Source organism: Zootoca vivipara, chromosome 2 (genome assembly GCF_965207765.1).
Source record: "Zootoca vivipara chromosome 2, rZooViv2.hap1.1, whole genome shotgun sequence".
Lineage (NCBI taxonomy): Eukaryota > Metazoa > Chordata > Lepidosauria > Squamata > Lacertidae > Zootoca > Zootoca vivipara.
This window is the reverse complement of record NC_142584.1, coordinates 37,411,643-37,435,647: the sequence shown is the minus strand read 5'-3', so window position 1 is coordinate 37,435,647 and position 24,005 is coordinate 37,411,643. Positions and strand designations below refer to the sequence as shown.

Sequence of the window (24,005 nt, the reverse complement as noted above, 5' to 3'; positions counted from 1 at the left end):
CTGCAAAAAAATATGAGTGGGTGTTTTTTTTCTTAAGTGAGCTTGCTGCAGAATAACACTTTAATCCACTTTTGCAGCCCAAACCTAAATGTGCTAATATATGATTGAATCTCTCGCACAGAATAGTGACCACCTGGAAGCAAACTAAATATGATGGAAATGTAGTAATAATGCAATAAGCACACAGACCTTATTACAGATTAGTGACTGGTTTCAAAACTGAACACAAAGCAGACAGTTGGAAGGAATTAATTGATTTCACAGTGTAAGGGATGTAAACAAGAGTGTGATGTACCAGAGGTCTCCTTTGCAATTATTGCTACTGAAATAATTCATAAAATGATTTGAAGTCAGATGATGCCAAACTCCTTTAGAATGGTAAAATCCCAAGACTGGGAAGAGGGCCAAAAGGAATTCCTCAAACTGAAAGCATAGAGAGATGAGACTCTGTGTGAATTCAAAGTGCTCCTCGTGGAGACAAAAACAGCACAGAAGACTGTGTGCTCAATTATAACAAGTCTGATAAGTTTATTAGGAGAGAGACTCGCTGTTGAATGAGTTAAGTGGAAAATGTAGGCCAAGCACAGTGAAACAAATAGACGCCAGTTGAATATAATGAGACTTACTTTTGAGTAAACTCAACATGTGTTAAACTAATGGAAACTTTGTATGGATCACACTTCTGGTAAACGCACACAAGCAAAATGCACACAAGTAAACGCACACATGCTTGGCAGGGGGTTGGACTAGATGGCCCTTGTGGTCTCTTCCAACTCCATGATTCTATGAAAAGCACCTGGGAGACAAAAACAAAACAAAACATGGTTCTTTCAAACAGACCTCCCCTTCAAGACCCACCAATATCCTCCCAAGATTTTGAGGGAGATGGCAACAGCTATTTACTCTCCAGGGCTTGGCACCCAGGAATTTAGGATTTCAAAAGGTCCTGGTTACAGGTAGGTAGCCGTGTTGGTCTGGATCGAAGTAAAATAAAAAAATTCCTTCAGTAGCACCTTAAAGACCAACTAAGTTTTTATTTTGGTATGAGCTTTCGTGTGCATGCACACTTCTTCAGATACCAGGTCCTGGGTTTATTGGTAAATCCAACAGCTGTATTTTGTGGGCAAAATCTGAACCCGGAGCCATGTTTGACCTTTCTGTGTCTATCTTGATACATAAGCAGCTCTCCCCATCTATTAGAATCTATAAGGTATGTCAGCTGCAGGCAGTTTTGCCCCGGCAAGTTCTAGGAGAATTATGGTACTAACTGTGTCTCCTAGGAGTTCTGAAAAATAACAAGTTCCACAAACAGAAAGCTGGTGCTGCTAGGCAGAGATTTAGGGTCATGGGGGGAGACTCTTAGGAAGCTGCTTGCTTGCCTTTGTCTGGTGGCCCTTGTGTCTGTGTCTGTGTCTGTGTCTGTGTGTGTCTGTCTGTCTGTCTGTCTGTCTGTCTCTCTGTCTGTCTGTCTGTCTGTGTAACACAGGCTAATACAATGAAGACCCGCCCGGTGGTGCAAGTGGCTCCACAGAACCTGGAAATTAAACTAGAGTACTCTCCAGATCTGCGGTGTGAGAAGCAAACAGACTTGGTGCCTGTTTGCTATAAATGCAAATCCTGCATCTTGTCCTGGAAGGCTCTCTCCACCCGAGAGTGGTTTGTGCGGGCCAGCCAGATTTCTAAGGGGCAATTTTTGAAGGGGATCATAAAACGGTTCCAAAGCCAAGACCTCTTGAGGTATGCCTGGAACTTCCTGCAGTCCACCAATAGCAAGGATTTCACCTACAGCCGTTCCTGCGTCAGCTCCAGCTTCAAGGCATCTTCCACCTTGGACCGGGCACTTAATCCGAAGAAACTGGAGCATGCAATGGAAGACCTCTGGAACTGGTTCTTAGATGCCAGTTTCTGGAGCAAAGCAAACTACCTCTTGCTTCTGCTGCAGATGTGCGACTCACAGTTGTTGCTGATGGCTGCCAACCTGATTAGCATCCTCTTGAGCCAAGATGAGGCCACTTGCAAATTGGCGGACAACAAAACAGGTAATACTAATGCATTAGGGGTTGAAGGTGATATCTCTGACTCTCAACCATACATCCCAGTAATGTGTGGAGGGGGAAATGGACAGTATCCTTTACTATTGTGCTAATCCTCATTGCATAGATCTGTGTGGGGCAGCTGGCATCCTGGTTGCCTGTGGTCAACCAGTGAAACTGAATGAACTGTCCCAGCTTACATTGCCCAAGGATCTAGTTACATTCAGAAGTTCATGTGAGGAGGTGGGTGTGGTGGGGATTCTCCAGATGCTGATGGACTTCAATTGCCATCACCTCTGGGTGGGTCTGTTGGGAGTGGGAGTCCAATAACATCTGGAGGGCCACAAGTTCCCCATACCTGACCAGAGAGGACCATGTTAAGTGTACCTTGTAACTGCTCTTCCTTTGGTTGCAGACACCGACTCCAATGAGCAAGGAACCTAGATATAGAATCATTTCCTGTGAAATGTTTGTCTCTTACTGTTTTGTTTTTTTCATTTTTTCTATCTCCTGTGTTATTTAAATCTTTCCAGCTGTGCCAGATGAAGATCAAACAAGCAAGGATGTGATTCCTCTCAAGAAGCAAGAGAAATCTATCTCCCAGGTTCAGAGCCACCTCACATCTCACACCTCTGGTTTGACCTCACGGATTGGTTCAGAGAAGAGTGACTTGTTTGGTATTATTTAATTCTATTTATTTATCCATCCATCCATTTCCCATCCCTAATACAGTCATAGCTCTAGTTGCGTTACAAACACGGCAAACCCAGAAGTGTTTACTTCCAGGTTCGTCGGTTCGTCGCTTTGCGCATGCGCAGGAATGCTCTATCACGTCACGTGCACGCACAGAAGCAGCGCTCTACTTATGGACTTTTTGGGGTGCAAACGGCACCCCAGAATGGATCGCGTCCATAAGTAAGAGGTACCACTGTATGTATATATATGCCACTTTTAATATGCAAAATTCATAATTATTTTTGGGTCAGCCAAAATGTCACAAAATAGTGGGCAAGCTTTCAGGTTCTCCAGAGTTCTCCCTTAGGCTAGAAGTAAACTTGTGGTGGGGCTGGGAGCTGTTCACATCTCCCTTTTGTCAAATTACCCTAACCAATGCCACCCCTATCACAAGAGCAGTGTACAACAAAGCTGATGCTGCCAACCCCACCAACCTCTGAAGCTGATCCAACAGACTAGACTTTGTCTTCCAGGCAAATGTCAATGTCTGTCTCTAACAGTGGCACCCCACTGGAGCAAAAGAGGTCCACACAGTATGAGCAGGTGGCTGGGTGGGGAACATATGGCAATGCCACTGTTAGCCTGAACAAAACATGCTATGGCATTACTTAACTGCCTCCTTGAGATTTCAGCTCTGGTGGCAGTCTAGGCTCTCCAGCATAGCTTCTGTGGCCATGCTGGCCACCCCAAGGTCATGGTTGGGAAACTCCCAATCAGAAAGTTGAGATCAGCTTTCCCCGATCAAGTTATGTCAAGGCTTGTTGATGCACACAGATCATTTCCCCTGAGCTGCACCACCCTGCAGCTCTGGCGGACCATCCTGCTCTGCTCTTCTTGTCATTCCACCTCATGGCCCTTCCGGCAATCCTGTCCACCAGTTAGATAACAACCAGAATCACAGTATCGAATGCTCTGCTGAGATCAGTGATAATCAAGACAGACCATTGGTCTGTTTAGCTCAGTATTGTTCCCAGCAACCAGCAGCATCTCTCCATGATTTCACACCAGGGTCTCTTCCAAAGTCTCCTTGGAGATGCTGCAGATTGAGCCTGGGACCTTCTGCCTGTGAAGCAGCAGCTCTACCACTTCTATGTCGATTCATGGCTTTTCATTGTTCTAGGACGCACATCTTGTTTGTAAATGATAGTAACTACTACCCAGTTGGCATAATGGAAATCTGGTGTCGCATAGTCCCTCTTGAGATGTGGGACTGTATGAGACACTGGCTATGCCACCTACAAAGCCATACATATAACATATGTATGAGGAGGTCCAATTGCTCAAAGGCACAGGCTGCATGTTCACTGCGGGGCTATAGAGGGCAACTTAAACTTCTTATCCTGCCCGTTCTTTTTATGGCCACTCTGTAATACTCCCTTGGTTGGTTTTCTCATCCACTCCACAGGTCGTCTACGTTTGCACAGGTTTTGGAGCAAAGAGTCAGATCATATGTCTGACCTGATCTCAGAGGACATGGATGAAGCCGCCAGCAGTTCTATCATACTGAATGTCGCGGAGCCTGTACCCACCCATCCCACAAAGCCCTTCAAAATCAACAAGTTCAAAGACTTCATTCGATGTCTGCCCATCCACTTGTCCAAGTTCATATTGCGTAAGAACCTCTTGCCTTCCTCACAGTGCCAGATTTACATACACACAAGCTAAATCAAGCTACATTCCAGGGCTTCAGATTATGAGGACTCTCTAAATACATTCTTTTAAAAACTAAATTTAATCTTTTTCATAATTGGTTAAAAAGGAGAACAGGGAAAGCAGACTCTAAAACATACAATATTGGTGATATGACAACAATATACTTAATGGCTACACAGTTATTTGTCATATTGAGTTCATTAATTTGTGCAAAAATAGCTATATTTTATATATTTTAAAAATCATAACGTGTCCTTAAGTTATCAAACACCATTATTATTATTAGTTCCATGTAGGTAGCCATGTTGGTCTGACGTAGTCGAAACAAATAATAAAAATAAAAAATTCATTCCAGTAGCACCTTAGAGACCAACTAAGTTTGTCATCATCATCATCATCATCATCATCATTTATTCAATTTATACACTGCCCTATACCCAGAGGTCTCGGGGCAGTTCACAAACAAGACCACAACATATAAAATCAAACCATAAACAATAACCCAATAACACCCCCCCCAAAGAAAAAAGAACCACATTCTAAAAGGGTTCAGGTCAGGGCTTACTGAAAGATAAGAAGTTTTAGTTAGATGGTTAGATAGTATTTTGTTATATCCTTACCTGTGCCACCACCATATATGCAAATATTAAACTTCGTTATTTCTATTCCCATTGCCTTTTCTTCTTCTTTTCTTCTTCTTTTTTTTTAAAATGTTATACGGCCTCTTAAACCTGACAAAGCTTAGGGGCTTCAGCATGTCTAGTAAGTCCCTGAAGCAGCTTTCTAACGCTTTGCTTTTAGGAAGCAACAGAGCCACAAGGTTCTCTTTGTGATTCTCTAGGAATGCTGGACATGAAATCCTTGAATAGATGCGCCCAAGTGAGTGCACACTGGGACTTCCTAGTCAAACTAATCAAGAAGGATATGATATCAAAGCGTACTCTTCAAAGTGAGATTGCATTCCTGCAGGTACTGTCGGATTCTCCCCAACACTTGTAGTTTGTTCAGGGTAATGGGCATTGTAGCTCTTTGAGGGGCAAACTACGGTTCCCAGGATTCTTTGGGGGAAATAATGTGCTTTCAATGTATTGCGTATCTGCAGTCATAGTGTGTGGAGTGCAGCAGTCAGTAAGGATGGACCTGCCCACCCATGCAGAGGCCAAGCAGTACCTTGCATCAACTGCAGCCATTTTTGTTCTAACTTTTCAGTGTTTAATATATTTATCTAAATGACTTTGTCTTCTTTCTGTTGCAGGGGTCATGCCCTAAAGCAGCAAATTCCAACTATGCCAAAATTGTCAATGTTATCATTCCTCGCATAAACTCTGAAGGTGACATCATCCGATGCAAGAGCAAGCTAATAACACCTGCAAAGGTGCATTGTGGGTGTTCTTCCTTTCTGGATTTTCTTGGATTGGGTTTGAGTAGGTGGTGGGAAATTCTCGGGCCCTATTCAGTTCTCTGCCATTGGTTGATTTCTCTGTTGACACCTCACAGAGAGAAACCATGCCTAGAGTATGGAAGTGTGAAGCTGTGTCCACCTGAAGCTATGCTCCTTCTTTCCCAAAGAAAGGAATAATAGCCCATGTGTGTACACAGCTTGCAGTGGGAGTCTGCGTACCTGTCTTGCCCTAGCACACTCTCCATACTGGGTAGAGGGGGCTTCTGACGATGGAAGTAGTGGTGGAGACAAAGCCCATTTCTGCCAGTTGAAGCAGAAGGCCACCTACTTCCTCGTTTGCCATTCTCTCATATCACCAGCCATCATTGCTCCTCATTCTGCTTTAAGGAGAACGAATACCTGCGCAAAGCTTATCATGGACAAGAGGTAGATACTGTCAAGTTGGAAGAACGGAATGTCTTCTGCAGTGGGTATAATGTCCGGATTCTAATGGACAGGTATGTGTACCTGGCAAGAAGTGCGTTTTGCCTCATTTCACCCTCCTTCCCCCCCCCCAAAAAAAATCTCTAGGTGTGCCTCACAACCAATGTTCCATAGCATATGGGGCATTTTGTAAACCCATGAACCTCTGGTGATATTTTCAAAATAGTGAACACATACAGCTTTGTCCCCAGGAGCAGCAAGCGAAGGGAAACCTCTCTGTTTCTTTTATCTGCTTCCTGCCTCTGAATAAGTTGCAACAAGTGGTACAAGTAGGACGTGCATTCCCATAATACATGCAAGTAGTCCATTCAGTTCCTTCATAGAGGCCAACAACACTTGGAGGAAACCAGATCTTGGCAGCCTGGCTTAGACATTGGGAAATAGTAAAAATGACTGCAAGGATGAATGTTTGGTTAGTGTTGCTTCTGTTGCTACAAACAGGGATGTGGTGTGAGGGCATATGAAGCTAAGCAGGTCTGGATCTGTTTACTGCTTGGATGGGGGACCTCCTGGGAATACTATATTAGCTGTCATGATGAATTCCACCATGGAATAAAGGCAGGATATGAAAGAAATAAGTCTATCAAATAAAACCAGGTTCTCCCTTCAACTTTCGCTTCCTCTTCAGTTTGGATCCAAACAGAGTGATTCACTATGGTGGTGGGAAGCTGATGGCCACTGGTTCTATGGACCGGAAAGTCCGTTTGATGGATGTGAATGAGATGCGCTTTGTCCCTCCTGTCTTTCTGGGACATGCTGGTAGCATCCGGGCTGTGCACCTCAATGAACAGAAAGGATTGCTTCTGAGTGGCAGCTATGATCTCAGCATCAGGTGAGCTGTGCTGATCCAAACATTTTTACATTGCATTTTTTGGGGGAAAGGCAAAATATGGAAGATGTTAAGGGTACTTACAGCCCATTTAATTCAATGTCCCTTGAGTGCTTTGTTGCTGGTGGGACTTACAAATACTTCACATTGTATTATTATGCTCCTTGAGTCTAAAATAAGTTATGTACTTCCACAACAAGGATGAGAGCTCAGGGGTAATCTGTGGAGAGGTGCATTCCAGCACTGGGTAGAGCCATGGCAAATTATTATTATTATATACTATCCTTCATTCTCCAATTCCAGGGCACTTCACACAGTAATGAAATACAGAGCCACAGAATACAACAGCAAATGAAATGGCAATGCACTTGCAACTCACTAGCAAAATTTCAAATAAATTGTTGGTGAACTAATTAGTTGGTGGCTCCAGTTCTTTAGGGAGTGTCAGCTTCTGAACGTTGTTTATTGAAACCCCAAAAACACATTAAAAAACAACAACAGTATTTGTTGTTGCATTTTTACATTGTATTCCATAATATATCATACTCATTTCACACGCTAGCAAGGTTATGCTTAAAATTCTACAAGGCAGGCTTAGGCAGTATGTGGACCGAGAACTCCCAGAAGTGCAAGCTGGATTTCGAAAGGGCAGAGGAACCAGAGACCAAATAGCAAACATGCGCTGGATTATGGAGAAAGCTAGAGAGTTCCAGAAAAACGTCTACTTCTGCTTCATTGACTATGCAAAAGCCTTCGACTGTGTCGACCACAGCAAACTATGGCAAGTTCTTAAAGAAATGGGAGTGCCTGATCACCTCATCTGTCTCCTGAGAAATCTCTATGTGGGACAAGAAGCTACAGTTAGAACTGGATATGGAACAACTGATTGGTTCAAAATTGGGAAAGGAGTACGACAAGGTTGTATATTGTCTCCCTGCTTATTTAACTTATATGCAGAATTCATCATGCGAAAGGCTGGACTAGATGAATCCCAAGCCGGAATTAAGATTGCCGGAAGAAATATCAACAACCTCAGATATGCAGATGACACAACCTTGATGGCAGAAAGCGAGGAGGAATTAAAGAACCTTTTAATGTGGGTGAAAGAGGAGAGCGCAAAATATGGTCTGAAGCTCAACATCAAAAAAACCAAGATCATGGCCACTGGTCCCATCACCTCCTGGCAAATAGAAGGGGAAGAAATGGAGGCAGTGAGAGATTTTACTTTCTTGGGCTCCTTGATCACTGCAGATGGTGACAGCAGTCACGAAATTAAAAGACGCCTGCTTCTTGGGAGAAAAGCAATGACAAACCTAGACAGCATCTTAAAAAGCAGAGACATCACTTTGCCGACAAAGGTCCGTATAGTTAAAGCTATGGTTTTCCCAGTAGTGATGTATGGAAGTGAGAGCTGGACCATAAAGAAGGCTGATCGTCGAAGAATTGATGCTTTTGAATTATGGTGCTGGAGGAGACTCTTGAGAGTCCCATGGACTGCTAGAAGATCAAACCTATCCATTCTTAAGGAAATCAGCCCTGAGTGCTCCCTGGAAGGACAGATCGTGAAGCTGAGGCTCCAATACTTTGGCCACCTCATGAGAAGAGAAGAATCCTTGGAAAAGACCCTGATGTTGGGAAAGATGGAGGGCACTAGGAGAAGGGGACGACAGAGGACGAGATGGTTGGACAGTGTTCTCGAAGCTACAAACATGAGTTTGACCAAACTGCGGGAGGCAGTGCAAGACAGGAGTGCCTGGCGTGCTATGGTCCATGGGGTCACGAAGAGTCGGACACGACTAAACGACTAAACAACAACAACAAATCATACCCATATCATCAAATTATTTAAACTTCAGTACATACTAGGGAAGCTATAAAACCTGGTACTAACAGATAGGACAAGAAGATAGGCGAATGGAAGATAGGCGAATGGAATGTCAGAACTTAAAGCAATTTTCATGCACATATCTACCAATTCAATCCACCTTGGATCGGCCATTGCCACATATTGCCAATCCCCATACTAATTTGGTAGGCTACATAGTAGAAAAGGGGAAATGAAGCATTAACCCTAGCATCGTAATCCAAATAGAGAAAAACTGTGCAAAGCATACTGCTTCCAGATATTTATTCCCATTTGTTTGGTTGCACCCCTATCTAGATATGCTTGAAATTTCAGTAACTCGTTACATTTTGGCTGTGTACACTCTTCTGTTTACTCACAGCATCTCATGCACTTCCGCTACTAGTGTGCAAAGCAAGGTATACACCATGTTGGCCACAATGCATATCTATTCTGTTGTTTCTTGAGAAATGCTGCATTTTGATGCAATTTCCCCTAAACCAGCTTTGATCCAAATTGATGGGGGAAACAGCCTAGCTATGTTTTAAGCTGGTAACATACATGCAACTTCAGTGTATATTTCTTCTCATCCTCTTGATCTGTATCTTTTAGAATGTGGAATATCCTCACTGGGGCATGTGTGAAAATTTTTAATGGTCACACGGCAAGCATCACTTGCTTGGATTTGTATAAGAGCAAGTTTGTGTCTGGATCCAAAGACTGCACAGCAAAAAGTGAGCAAAAAGTTGCCTGTCTCCCAGGGGAATACGGGAAAATCTACATACTATAGTTAAATTTAAACTTTGCAGCATGAAAGGGTAAGCAATTGTAATGCAGGACTATGATCACATCGGCAAAATACTTTTAAAGCAGAATCATACCACTTTAAACAAACATGGCTTCCCCCAAAGAATCTTGGGAACTGTAGTCATCAGAAGGCTCCTATTAGTGCTGTGGTCTAAACCACTGAGCCTCTTGGGCTTGCCGATCAGAAGGTTGGTGGTTCGAATCCCCGCGACAGGGTGAGCTCCTGTTGCTTGATCCCAGCTCCTGCCAACCATTACCTAGCAGTTCAAAAGTGTGCCAAGAAGTGCAAGTAGATAAATTGGTACCACTCCAGAGGGAAGGTAAACAGTGTTTCTGTGTGGTGCTCTGGTTGCGGTGTTCCATTGCACCAGAAGCGGCTTAGTCATGCTGGCCACATGACCCGGAAAAACAGTCTGCGGACAAACGCCGGCTCCCTCGGCCTGTAAAGCGAGATGAGCGTCGCAACCCCAGAGTCGTCTGCGACTGGATTTAACTGTCAGGGGTCCTTTACCTTTTATTGCAGAATAGCAACATGTTGCAGTGCATCCTCAATACAGTCATACCTTGGTTCTCAAACGGCTTAGTTGCTGAACAAATCAGCTCCCGAATGCCACAAACCCAGAAGTAAGTGTTCCGGTTTGCAAGTGTTTTTCGGAAGCCGAATGTCTGACGTGGCTTCCACTTAAATGCAGGAGGCTCCTACAGTCAATCGGAAGCTGCGCCTTGGTTTTCGAACAGTTTTGGGAGTCGAATGGACTCCCGGAATGGATTAAGATTGAGAATCAATGTACCACTGTATCTAACAGGAGTGTTCCAGTTCAAGGTACCAATCATGCCTTCCTCCATAAGTTGCAAGGGGTTCAAGCAAGACTGTTCAAGCATACAGTTTTCCATTTTTCCTCTCCAGGGGACACTCAGCATTTTGGCTGAAGGCCGTTAAGGCTGCTCAGTCCTCATTGGGATATTCTTTTCTGCTTCCAGAGCAAGTCCCGGGGGTTGCTTGGTCACCCTACCGGTCTCAGGAGGAAGGGGACTGAGTGGCTTTTTGGAGCAGATGTTGCTGCTAAATATGCTGCCACCTTTTAGAGACCTTTTTTTGCAAGAGAGTACTGTTCATCTCCCAGCCTGTCTGTGTCTTTGGCAAGGTCTCTGAGATCCTGCACATCACTTCAGCTGAATGGCACCAGGAGACTGCTCAGGGTTGTGATGGAAATGAATTAACGACATCGTTTTGTGTTTTTCACAGTGTGGGATATAGAAACTGGAAAGTGCATTAAGACTTTCTCACACAAAGCTATTGTTTGGGCTGCTAAGATGAATGAAACACATGTCGTGAGTGCCTGCGATAAGGGCGTAGTGAAAGTGTGGCATGCTGAGACATGTGTACTGATAAAGGTAAGACTTATAAAGCAGTGGCTGACTCTGAAAATGTTGTCAGCTCAGTATGTGGCACCAAGCAACACATTTAAGGTGGAGTCAGAGCAGTGGTGGGGAAACTCAGGCCAGGGGGTGGGTGAGCGGGAGGCTAATATGGCCCTCCATACTTCTCTACTGCTGTTGCCAAAGGTTTGTATGCAAACAATGGGGCTCTATCTTCCTCGGGAACACAGAGAAAGGTCATGGAGACCTTTCAAGCTTCTTTGGCATTTCATGAATACAGGGATAGCAAAGGGGCTAACCTATGCAAGCGTCAAACAATCGGAAGAGGGCTGGCTTACAGTGACTACTCATTCAGAATAAAATATGGGAACTGTTACTGGCAGCAGGGGTTTTCTAGGCAGCAATAGGAATTTAGGGTGCAACTTCACCAAAAGTGGTTGCTAATTGCAATATATTATGTCTGTGACACACTCATAGAATTTTGAATGTTTGGTGAGGCAAACCTTCTCTGTGAGAAAGTCCTCGACTTACGAATGTTTCGACTTACGAACGGAGCTCCGTCTGCCATCTTGGATGCGGTTTAGATAGGATTTTTTCGACTTACGAATTTTTAGATAGGGTTGCTTCGACTTATGAATTTTTTCTCCCAATGCATTCCTATGGGATTCGACTTATTAAGTTTTTCGACTTACAAATGTGTGTTCGGAATGCATTAAATTCGTAAGTCGAGGTACCACTGAATGTTTAATCACAGGTAAAGTTTTAATTATGCTTTCTACAAATTTTCCCGGGGTTGAAATTAGCCTAATCAGTCTGAATGATTCCTTGCTCCCCACTATTTTTAAAAGGGTTATGTTGATCCCCTTCCAATCCAGTAAGAAAGCTGACATTCCTGATACGTTAGATGCTTAACATTCAGCAACAGGTGGCCAGTGGAGGTTAGCCACATCTTTACCACCAACAAAGTAAACAATGACATCATAATCCTGTGGTTGCTGTAAGCCTCTAAAGAGCATGCAAAAATGAATCTGTTTTTTTCCCAGACTTTACAAGGGCATCTGGGCCCTGTGACGTGCCTGTCGTTTGATGAGTGGCATCTTGTGACAGGAAGCAATGACGGCTATATCCTGGGATGGAGCATGCTGGGAAATCACAAGAGATGCCTGGGGGCTTTCAGACACCCCATGTAGGTATTGCTTATTGCAGTTGAAAAGCTGCAGACTTTGTGATGTCCTTAGCAATGACTCTTGATCCTTATGTGTTTGGAGTAGTTTTTATAAAGGATAAAGCTAACTGGAACTGTGAATCTTCCCCATTGCCAAAATCCCTTCTTTACGAGATGAAGCAGCTCTCTGCTTTTGTACCTACCATACAAGGTTTATCTTTTCTTTTAACTCCCACCCAACTCCAAGATGGCAAAAACCTAAGACCACAGAACCTAGCATGACTCTACTGTGGATGACTTGTCTGCACCTTCAAAAGTCCTCTACGTTAAAGCTGTCCATAGGATTCACCACTTCAGTTAATATTTAGTCTATATCACATCTCAAAAGTGTGTGAGTTGTGAACTGGTAATGAAAGGATACAGCAAGAAAGAATGCATATGGTTACAGGCCTCTGAAAGATGGTGGCCATTTTCCACTTTCCATCCCCATCAGACTACTTTACTCCAGAAAGGCAGTAAGTTGTGCCTCTTCATTCACTAGGCTGTACTCCAGGGATGGTGATCACGCTGGCTGGGGCTGATGAAGGCTGGAGTCCAACAACAGTTGAAGAGTCACCTATGCTTGCTGCACTCTCTGTGGTCCTCTTCTCTAAGTTCATTGCACTTCTCCCAGGTTCCTGCTGGCCTGTCTTGGCACATAGAAGAAGGTGCCTCTAGCATCTCTGGACACGAGCCAATGCCAGTTCTCGGTTCAGGCAGTTCTCCACCCAGCCCCTCCCTTTATGTCAGCATACAATCCTTCACTTCCTTTATTCCTCAACTGCCTAAAAGTAAATTGGCTCACATTTTGTTTGCTTACGTTTAGCGCTCTGATGATCCGGGTGTGTTCTTGCAGTAACTTTTCACTTCAGGTGGCAGCCTTTTTAAACCTCAATTTGTCATTTCCCTAGTAAACAGCACTTGCTTGACATATTTTCTGCTCAGAGTAACACATGAGGGAAGGGTAGGAACTAGGGGTGGTATTCCACTAAGTTCTACTCAGAACAGACTAATTCAAATGAATGAACATTGACTGCATTATGTGCATTCTACGTGTGTGTGCAAATAGACAAAGTTGTACTAGTGGAATAATAACCCCACCCCCACCCCCAGCTTCACCTCAGTCATGAATTTTCCTTGTAAAACACATCCTCCATTTGTTTACTTTGAGGGGTGTTAATTCATCATTACAGTATTTCCTTGTTTGTAGGGAGGTTCTGTCCCTGGAATTTATCTATCTCAGAGTCATCAGTGGCTGTGCGGATGGGAAGATACGCATATTCAACTTCCTGACGGGGATCTGCCTGAGAGTTTTGAGAGCCAATAGCAGAGCTGACCCTGTGGTGTCCTTCTGTATAGTAGAAAACAAGTAGGTTGCAGACATTATTTCCCAGTTCTTAAATAATAAAGGTTGTCATATACATTTCTGAGGAAATGTGTGGGCAGGCATGTGAAGGGCCTTGGAATTCTTCTGGAGGGCTTGTCTGAGTTGCGGGTGGGCGGCACTGCTTTGCAGTGGTTCCGCTCCTATTTAGATGGATGTTTCCAGAGAGTGACGTTTGGGGAGTGCTCTTCAGCCCTGTGGAGTCTTCAGTGCAGGGTTCCTCAGGGTTTGATGTTATCCTCTATGGCAGCTTTAAAGGAGCAATTTTCATTAGGACTGCACCAAGGGAGCAAGAGTTTAAAATTTCCCCTCCCCCAATTTGCTACAATTCTATAATTCTCAGTCTTCCACCCCTCCACATGATTGCTTTTTGCATTTGAAAAAAAACAACACCATGTCACTACCGTAGTTGCAGAGAAAGGCAGTGTGGCAGTAAGAGACATCCATACCACCTTTCCTTCCTCGCAGATTGAAGGTTCTAATAATGCCACACTCCTCAGTTTATAGCCCTACACGTTTGGTACTTTCTGACAGTTGGCCATGGTGTTTTCTCACTACCCTTGTCTTTCTTTTAGGCTACTGGTCAATGCACTGGGCAGTGTGGTTTTGTTCCAGTTTGAGGAAGTAGTTTGGGACCACACACTAGGTTCCGAACAACAAATTAGCGGTAAAAGGAAAGAAAGGAGCAAATATGATGACAAAGCATCGCAAATAATGCCATCCCATTTACTGTCTGGGCGGAAGAAACGGTCCCAAAGGAATAAATGGAAGCTTTACAACACCAATACAGTATTTACCTATGACATTGTTCGGAAGTCGACGAAATACTTCAGAGATGCTACCCCAGGTACTGCTCCTAATGCCCATCAAGTATTAAGTTAAATGGCAGGTGAAATCCTGCAAGGTCAATTTTGGTGAACACCTTGCCCCCAGCTAGTTTAGCCAACAGATGTGATACAACTGGGATGGGGTATGAGTTTCCCGAGTGCCTTATTGATAGTACATTTGTAATCTGCACAGATCCTGATTTCCCCATTTGCTTTAAGGGGCGTGACGACTGGAGTCTCCCACTAAGCAGAGTCCATGGGTGAGAGAACTCCCTGCTTGACCAATTTATCCAGCTCTGCCTCGATCTTGGGTTGCAGTGCAAACGGCACTCGCCTTGGTTTGAGTCGGATTGGGGCCACCCTAGGGTCCACCTCAAAGTCAACTGGGGGCCCTTTATAACAACCCAGTTTTCCATTAAAGAGACCAGCAAATTCCTTGCATAATGCCTCGCTCATCTCAGGGCAGGTTTGGGTTGAAGTAAGCCCGGGGCGGGGGACCAGTCAGTGCCCAGGAGACTGGGGCGACTGCCCTTCACAATCACCAGTTTGAGCACTGCCTGTTTGTCCCAGAACTGTACTCTCACGGCACACATTCCCATAACATGGATGCGGCCCGCTGAGTATGATTGCAAGGTTGCCGGGAAGGGCTCCAGAGGGGGCAACTTACCCCCGGGTAAGAATGTCCTCGCGGTCTGGTCCGACATGATGGTGAATCCAGATCCGGAGTCCACCTTCATGTCGCATTGCTGACCCTCAATCTTCACCTTGACGTGTGGCTTGCCTTGCGCTGGGACCTGCACGGTCCTCCTGTTGATATCTATTACGTAGTGGCAGTCCTTTAGAAAATGAGTTGCGGTGGGTGGTCTGTGATGCTCCAGTCTAGGTGATCCTGTCACTTCCAACGACGCCAATCCACAGACCCTGGTGATGTGACCCGTCTTCCCGCACGTTTGGCACATAGCATCCAGAAACGACAACTCTTCCGCTCATGGTTTCTGCCACAACCTGGGCAACCACCTCAGTGATCTTTGTGCGCTGTGCAGGCCTGACGCACCGACTTGACCCCGCGGACTGGGCTCTGGCTCGGACTAGCCTCTAGCTCATCCATGGCATGCACAGCTTCTATCTGTGGCTTAGTGGCCTTGTAACTGGCATCAGAGGGATCCAGGTGGCACTGTGGTTAAACCACTGAGCCTAGGGCTTGCTGATCAGAAGGTCGGCGGTTCGAATCCCTGTGACGGGGTGAGCTCCCGTTGCTTGGTCCCAGCTCCTGCCAACCTAGCAGTTCGAAAGCACGTCAAAATGCAAGTAGATAAATAGGAACTGCTACAGCGGGAAGGTAAACGGTGTTTCCATGTGCTGCTCTGGTTTGCCAGAAGCAGCTTTGTCATGCTGGCCACATGACCTGGAAGCTGTACGCCGGCTCCCTCGGCCAATAATGCGAGATGAGCGCGCAACCCCAGAGTTGGTCACGACTGGACCTAATGGTCAGGGGTCCCTTTACCTTTACCTTTAACTGGCATCAAGCTCCTCTCTTTCATTATTCTCCATGGCGGTGGCCTCCTTTCAAGGCTGAAGCAAGGGTAACCTCTTCTTTAGCGACGATGCGTCTTCTGGCTTTCTTGCTGCTCAGACCACCAATAAACCGATCCAGGAGAGTCTCTTCCAGATTTTGGAAGCCGCAGTGCTGAGCGAGCTTCCGGAGTTTGGCCAGAAATGCGGTTACTCCCCAGCACGCTGCTGCATCTTATGGAACTCCATCCACCGGGCCATCTTGGTCTCAGTAGGCACCAAGTGGCTCATTAGGCAGGCAAGAATATCTTTGAGAGATTCTCACGCAGCATCGCTGGAGCAAGCAATGCCTTGGTCAGTTTGAAGGTCTTGGGCCCACAGTAGCTCAGGAATGTGGCCCTTCTTTTGCTGGCATTGGTGATCCCTTGAGCCACAGCGAAGAACTCAAAGTGTTCAACGTAGTCTTCCCACGTGTGGGGCTCTGATGGCTGGAAGGGCTCCAATACCATTGGACTCTCCATTCTCCTAGCGGGCAGGTCGTCTTCTCAGCTGGCCAGTGAGTTTTGTTCTCAGCTGCAATCCGGACTCTGAGGCAGGGCTGTGTTTAACCACTCCTCAACATTCCGGATCCCATCCTCGTCGCCAGTTGTTGTGACGTGGGGTTCGTGATTTCAGCTCTCTTGACATAATATGCAGTTCTCTAGTAACACTTCTTTATTAAAGCAAACAAGCCTAAGGTCTGAGGAGGGGAAAGCTACATTTATAGGGGCGGGGAACTAGCTAGAAAGGGATACATTTTGGAGGGAACAATATCAGGCAATCACAGTGCTGCCTTTTGGAGGAAACCAATAAGACAGAAGATCCAAATACAGCAGCTTAAATGAACCAATAGTAGCTGTACCTTCTGGAACCAAAAGGCAGTTCCTTTACCCTAATGCAAATACATTGTGACTCAATACACAAGATATATCATCATTTAGGATTATGTGAGCAAGTAGCCCCTGCCATTATGCTTTAGCATGACACCCCAATGCAGCCATTGAGTTGTGCAAGTGCCGAGTAATCAGACTCCTTTTGCCCACTCAGTTTGCTGCGGGGTAAAGCAAGCTCAACCAAAATCTGAGCATATGAACGAGCTCTGGGTACATATTCAAAACAGATGGCTGTGTGGGGATATTTCAGGTCATTGGTGGCTGTTTGAAGAGAGACAGAATTATCTGTAGGTTTTAATACACAAGCGCTCTGCAATGTCCTACTTTATACTGTTTTGTGGATAGGTAAAAAGCCGAACTCATGAAATATAATCAGGTATTTGTGAGCAGGATTGGGGGACCTTATGCCCAGAAACCAAATCCAGCCCTGACTGTGATGCATCCTTACAATAAGATAACACCTCTTACTTGCCTAGATGAAGGATGGAGACACATGGCTGTGTGTGTGTGTGTATGCACATGCACATGCAGAAACCTAGCACTTTTGTGTGGCTAGAGTCTCAGCTACTGTAGGAAGATAAAAGTTACATCCATTGTTCATCCACTTGGGCCACACCCACGACTGTCACGTGACCCTTAAAAGGTTTTCCATGAGGAAATGGGGCTTTTCGACTAGAAAAGATACAATCTAGGGCCACCTTCCCTTCCTCAGATGGCATCATATTCTGCTTGATGACATTCTGCCTAGGTTATTATTGATTAAACTTATTAGTCACTTTTCTTTTCTTTTCATATACAAAGGTTACTCAAAGCGACTTAACAACAATAAACATATAACACATATATTAAAAGCAGCATTAAAAAATTATAAAACCTACCTCTATTACAGAAAGGAAGGCTGGATATTTCTGGGTTCCTAGGAATATTCATCAGAAATCTTTGTGTAGTTTTGCAAGATGGGTTTGATCTTGGTTTGATCTTGGTTCTCTGGAATACAGTAATGAAGAGTAAGACTGGTTTCTACTGAAGTACTCCTTTTGAATGTATTCTAATAAGTTCTTAAGAATTATACAAGACCAGCTACACAGTGGTTAGATATCCCTTTGGTGAAGAAGTCCTATCAGACTACTTTTCACATTTTTAAATTTCACAAACCGCTGTAATAGTCAAATTAACTAGAATTTCTGGAGAGAGGAAACAGATATCAAGTGATACATTGCCCAATGCCCATATACGTTCAGGATGTTTGTAGCTGATACAAAACTGATGAGCACAAGTTCACTGGCATGCACAGTCCCACTGATCCACAAAACACAACTCTGGAGTTAAGCCATTTGAAGATTGCAGCCATATTCCCATATATTCTCATATACCTGGAAGAAAGTCCGACTGAGTTCAGTAGGACTTCCTTCACAAGAAGTGTGCTTGGGACAGCAGCCAAAATCATTCCCTTCTTTTCTAGCTCTTCGTTATCAAATGTTGACGGTACCTCCTCCCAGGATGCGCGAAAATGTGGTAACCCTGGAAATGAAGCCAGATGAGCAGACTAGACTCTTTTCTATTGCCGAGCATTCAAAATCTATAACAACTCTAGTAGGTAAGGAACCATGGTGTATTGAAAATGTGCAGCTTCATCTAAAGGTGCCATTTGTTCCCGTAGTCGAGCTTTAGGCCACTAGAGCTGATTAGCATACTCAAAATAAACAGTTTGCAAATGGTAGATTCGAGAGGTGTAGTGGAAACACCAAAGAAGGATCAAGCAGGCTTAGGATTGGCCTTGCGCAATCAACTGTTCCTTTAAAGCTGCATGTCCTCGCAGGGGCGTTCCTGCCCTTAAGGGTGGCCCAGCTGGGGCTCGATTGCCCAGATTATGGGATTGGGAGGGGCCCTAATCACCACAGGTGGCGGCCGTGGAGGCATTCGAGGCAGAGAGTCTGGGTGCAGGGCAACATAGTCAAACTTTGCTGCTGTTTCTGAGGCCCACCATGGCTGGAACAAGGAATTTGGTGATCTGGTGCTATATGTGGGTTGTCTGAGTGAATGTATTCTGGGGATTGCTTCTTCGTGATTGTTTCTTTGTGTAAGAGGGTGGATCACTGATTGTTTGGGGAGGTTTTACACGAGAAGCCTATTTTGTTCAAATAAAAATCTTTCCCCTCACTAAGCGCTCTATGGCCTGTCAAAGATCCATTAAAGAACCTGCTGTTGACTTGGCAAAGCAGGAGGGGGGAATGTAGATTTTAAAACAGAGTGACGGAATATGAGGGTGGGGAAAGTAAAATGTGGGTCAGGGCATGAGAATATCCTTTACTACATGTTAAAGTGAAATAGTAAAGATGCAGGTGGGAAATGGGATAAACAAAGCACCACAAAGCAGCAGGTTAAGGGATGTTAACTTAGAAAGATAAACAGAGCCAATATACATTTTAGATGGTACACATGTCAAACACGTACTCTACCTTTCGTCTCCATAACATCCACCTCACAATCTTGCATGACATAATAATAGCCTGGAACTGTGCTTGTCTTGGCGCACCATGGCAACCACTTTGACATCATCAGCAACAATGAATTCATCTCACAGTAAACCCAGTGGTACAGTTAGGTGAGTTGAAGACTTTGGGCCCTCCTTTACATGGTAATGTGCAGAGTGAGTTCCAATTTCTGCGAGCCATTGAGCAACAGGCTTATCATCTGGCACCACCCCTTCCTCCTACAGTCATATATCCCTTCCCTCTTTGGACTCTCGCCTTGAAAACTAAAGTGTCATCCAACATGACTTATTCCTTCCCCCCCTCAAACAAACACTCATGCCTTCTCCCCATCCTGATCTACTCATCAGGCTTTGCAGGCCCCTACCCACAGAGCCTAGGGCTTGCCGGTCAGAAGGTCGGCGGTTCGAATCCCCGCAATGGGGTGAGCTCCCGTTGTTCGGTCCCAGCTCCTGCCAACCTAGCAGTTCGAAAGCATGTCAAAGTGCAAGTAGATAAATAGGTACCACTCCGGCGGGAAGGTAAACAGTGTTTCCGTGTGCTGCTCTGGTTTGCCAGAAGCGGCTTAGTCATGCTGGGCACATGACCTGGAAGCTGTACGCTGGCTCCTTCGGCCAATAGAGCGAGATGAGCGCCGCAACCCCAGAGTCGTCCATGACTGGACCTAACGGTCAGGAGTCCCTTTACCTTTACCCTTACCCACCCACCCATATTCAGTCATTCAGCCCCCCCCCCATCCTGCACAAACCACAGCTCCCAGTCTCACAGAGAGAGGGGAGGGGAAGCATTCAGGAGGAAGCTAGCTACCCTTCTTCTAGCTCTTCTGACACTTGAGCTCCTGATTCCACCAGGTTTCTCTTTAAAGCCATGGTGGGTTTTTTAAAGACTTAGTTTGGGGGGGGGGGGTCTTCTGATCATTTACTCTACCAAGTAGGGGCCCAGACCTGTGCTCCAAGTTCTGCTCTGCCTTCCCCCAAGTTCTAATCTTCACTCATCTCACGTTTATTTTTGAAAACAGGAAATGAGTTAGAAGAAGACAAGCCCTTAGCCAGCAACTTTGCATTGGGCCAGAATGGTGATGTTTTCGTAAAGCACATAAAGAAGAAGCGTTCCCATGGTCCCCTGTCTGGTGACCAGATACTTCTCACCGTTAGCACAATGCAGCATGCCTACCAGACAGATCAGGTCAGTGCCAACATGGCCTACAATATGCAAATCAAAGATGCCTGGGGGCCTGCCTTTCTCCAGAAAAGATTGCCCAGAAAGACCCCTGCTGCCCCAAAACCAGAGCAACAGAAAATGGATCCAGCAAGCCAGCTGAAACGACTCAAGGCTGCCCGTTACACGCTCGGCATGGAAAAGATTTCCATACCTTATGAAACCAAAACACTGCAGCTCAGCTTAAAAAACTCCTTGCTTGGAAGCAGGGTGAACTCCTGCATCCCACCCCCCACTATTACGCGTTCCAAATCATGCAGCAACTTGGCCAGAGGGGGAAATATTTCTCGCCAGGCAAAGATGCCATCTCCACCTACCATGGGGCATGTCGTTGGTCACTTTACGAGCTCTGTCGAATCCATCAAAGTGGCCCGAATGAAGATTGCCCAACCTGATAGAGACATGATACCAAGGCCACCAAAACTCTACTTCACCCACACCCCAAACCCATACCGGCTCAATTCTGGTTTCCGGCTTTTGACAACCCAACAGATGAAAGAGTATGAAGAAGCTAAGGTGAACGAGTATCAGGCACAGAAGACCAAGGTTATAGCAAACAGAGAAAAAGAGTGTAAAAATGCCTGGCTAAGGAAAATTAAAGGTCTTCCCATTGATGATTTCAACAAGGAGGGCAAAGTTGCAGCTCCTGAACTTGGAGAGAATGTTTTCATCTGAGCTTCGCTTTTCAAAGCAGACTGCCAGTCCTTCCAAACAGCTGACTACAAACCAAACAGTTGGTACTGGGGAGATTTCGGTTGAATTTTTACCCTCAGCTGAAGCTACCTTTCAGAAAATGCTAACAAACTCTGTTGAATTATTCAAATTTTCACATAGCTGAGACGGTGGGACTCTGGGCTGCATGGGGGGGGGGATATGATGGGAAAGCTGCTTTACTCCCCAAAGAAAGGTCTTTCCAGTTTGCAATGAGTGCAGTTTACAAATGCTCCTGGTCTCTAGAGAAAGGTTTATTAACATGACTCTACATTGACTCTGTTTGTAAGCTTTGTTTTTAAGACTTTGTGTACACTTTTCAAAGCTCACCATATAGCCCAAATCTTAATGAAAATGTTCTAAACTTTGCAGTCTTATTGAGGACATCCTCCAGGTGTCCAAGAGTCACCACCAGTTAATATATGTTCACAAAATAAAGAATCCTGGCTACAACAGCTCTTACAGCGGAACCTGCTTTGTAATGAACTTGTTTCCCTAGTTGTTGCTTTTCACGTGGGTCTTGTTCCCACCTTCCAAACAGGGTGGAAGGAGCAGCATATTAAATTCCCCGCAATATCAGACTGTCTCGATCCCACTTCATGTTTAAGTGGGCCTTAAAGACAATTTTTTTCTCTCTGCAGTCTTTACTAGTTGAAATAAATTAGACTGCTAATACTATACAGTATTCTAAATTGTTAATATGTTGAGTTTATGCTGGGATGGCTAATAGTTTGGGATAACTTTTTAGTTATTAGTGTGGTTTTTATTTAGTGTTTTTAAATGTTATTTGTATTGGTTGTTTTTTTGGGGTATATTTATTAAGTTTATTTATTAAACTTCGAAGTATCTAGGACAATATTGCTCCTCTAACACTGAAAGCCTAAAATATATCTTAGAGTGACAGGTCTGAGAGTATGCTTATCACCTCCTTCACAGGAAGTAGTTGAGCAGGTCCATTTTGTCCCGGATGTTGGTGTGGTTTTGGTATTGATTCATCTTTGACACCTGCTTTGTGTGGTTCACAAATTATACAAGGGGGAAGACAAGGGGATAAGTAATCCCATTTGAAAGAAGTCCAACCAGATGATCCTCATCTTGGCACAGAGTTGTAAATCTAACTTGGTGAGACCAGCTGAGACTGAAATGTTGTTGTTTAAATTGCATGTTACTAAATTATAATTTTGTGGTTGGTTTTATTGTTGTTTTAATTTGAACATTGTAAGCCACCCAAAGATCCTGACAGTTTACAGGCTTTGTGTTGTTAATATAGCAGACAAATTAATAAAATAAAATAAGTAAATAAGTAAATACAAATGTCCTACTTTGGGGTTGGGGCAAAGGAAAATATAATGAATAAATGTAATTTTCTATGGAAATTCTAGTTGAGTTGGTGCTGGTCTTTCTGTCCTTTAGACTTCTTTTTACCGTTTATTAACAGTTTTAGCAACAGCTAACCATCTCATATCTTTGCAAAGATAGCATAAACTACCATCTAGTTTTTCCTGACTCTGGCCGCTGATTTACTATCAGTATTTAGTTCTTCTTGTTGACATTAAATACCATATTTGGTATGGAGGTTCCTAGCAGAGCCAGAGACCTACAAACTGTTCAGTTTTAACAGCTTTTGCTATGCTGAAATTTTCTGCCTTTTGGCCTGTTCCTATGCAAATTTACTCTGGAATTACGGTGCTCTTAGTCATTTCTACTACATCAAGTTCAATGTGACTGATTCCCATATTGCAACCTAAAGCTGTGCGCACATTACTGCTTGCCTCCAGCACCTTCCCACCACTGGTGTTTGAAGCTGAGTAGGCATGGCAATAGCCATAATATATAGGTATCCTGTGACTTCTTGAGAAATACTCCTGTTTGATGCGCTTTCCCTCAAACCAGCTTTAAGCTGATGAGAAAACAGAAGCCACAGTTGAGGTGTGTACATTTTGGGCAGCGTTGTGCACTCACGGGTGACAGCACTTGCACAGAGGGCAGCTTCAGTGAACTGGATTAGGCAATGAACGTCATGTGAAGACCCTCCTGCCCCCTCTCTGGTGGGAACAGCAACTTGAAATATGGGGGGTAGGAGGGAGACTACCTCACCACATTTGAAACCACTAATGTGTACATAGCCCCACTCTCACAGAGCCCAGCAGTGCTTACTGCCTGTAAAGAATCTGCATCACATTGCACAAGTTTCTTGGGCCCAGCAGCATTTTAACCAAGCTGCTGTTGCGTGTGTACAGTTGTTTCTGGCTAGCTACACTCCTCAAAGCTTCAATGGGAACAGCCTCAAATAGCTGCACTGAATAGTTAAAGCCTTCTGGAAATGACAGAACCACCTGCAGAAAAAGCATGACAAACTGAATGATACGGAAACAGCAACAAACAGGGAAGGACAGGGGAGATCTCCACTGAGGCCAGGGCCGGATTTAGGTTTGATGAGGCCCTAAGCTACTGAAGGTAATGGGGCCCTTTATATGTCCAGCTGTCAACAACAAATTGTCGCTGGTTTTTGTGTTGAATATATGCTATATGGTAATTTATGGGCCTAATAGGTATCTAC

The 24,005-nt window shown here is 44.6% G+C and overlaps 1 protein-coding gene across 1 annotated transcript; it reads left to right on the top strand.

Moving 5' to 3' along the window:
• Window positions 1–1,269: 1,269 nt before the first annotated feature.
• FBXW10B (F-box and WD repeat domain containing 10B) lies at window positions 1,270–22,821 on the top strand. Its single transcript, XM_060271805.2, has 14 exons — window positions 1,270–2,039; window positions 2,567–2,710; window positions 4,174–4,380; window positions 5,263–5,390; window positions 5,677–5,796; window positions 6,211–6,320; window positions 6,935–7,138; window positions 9,591–9,712; window positions 11,032–11,180; window positions 12,209–12,351; window positions 13,580–13,738; window positions 14,329–14,600; window positions 18,487–18,621; window positions 20,535–22,821. The coding sequence occupies exons 1-14, from the start codon at window positions 1,496–1,498 to the stop codon at window positions 21,407–21,409; spliced, it is 3,312 nt and encodes a 1,103-aa protein (XP_060127788.2). The 5' UTR covers window positions 1,270–1,495; the 3' UTR covers window positions 21,410–22,821.
• The last annotated feature ends 1,184 nt before the right edge of the window (window positions 22,822–24,005 follow it).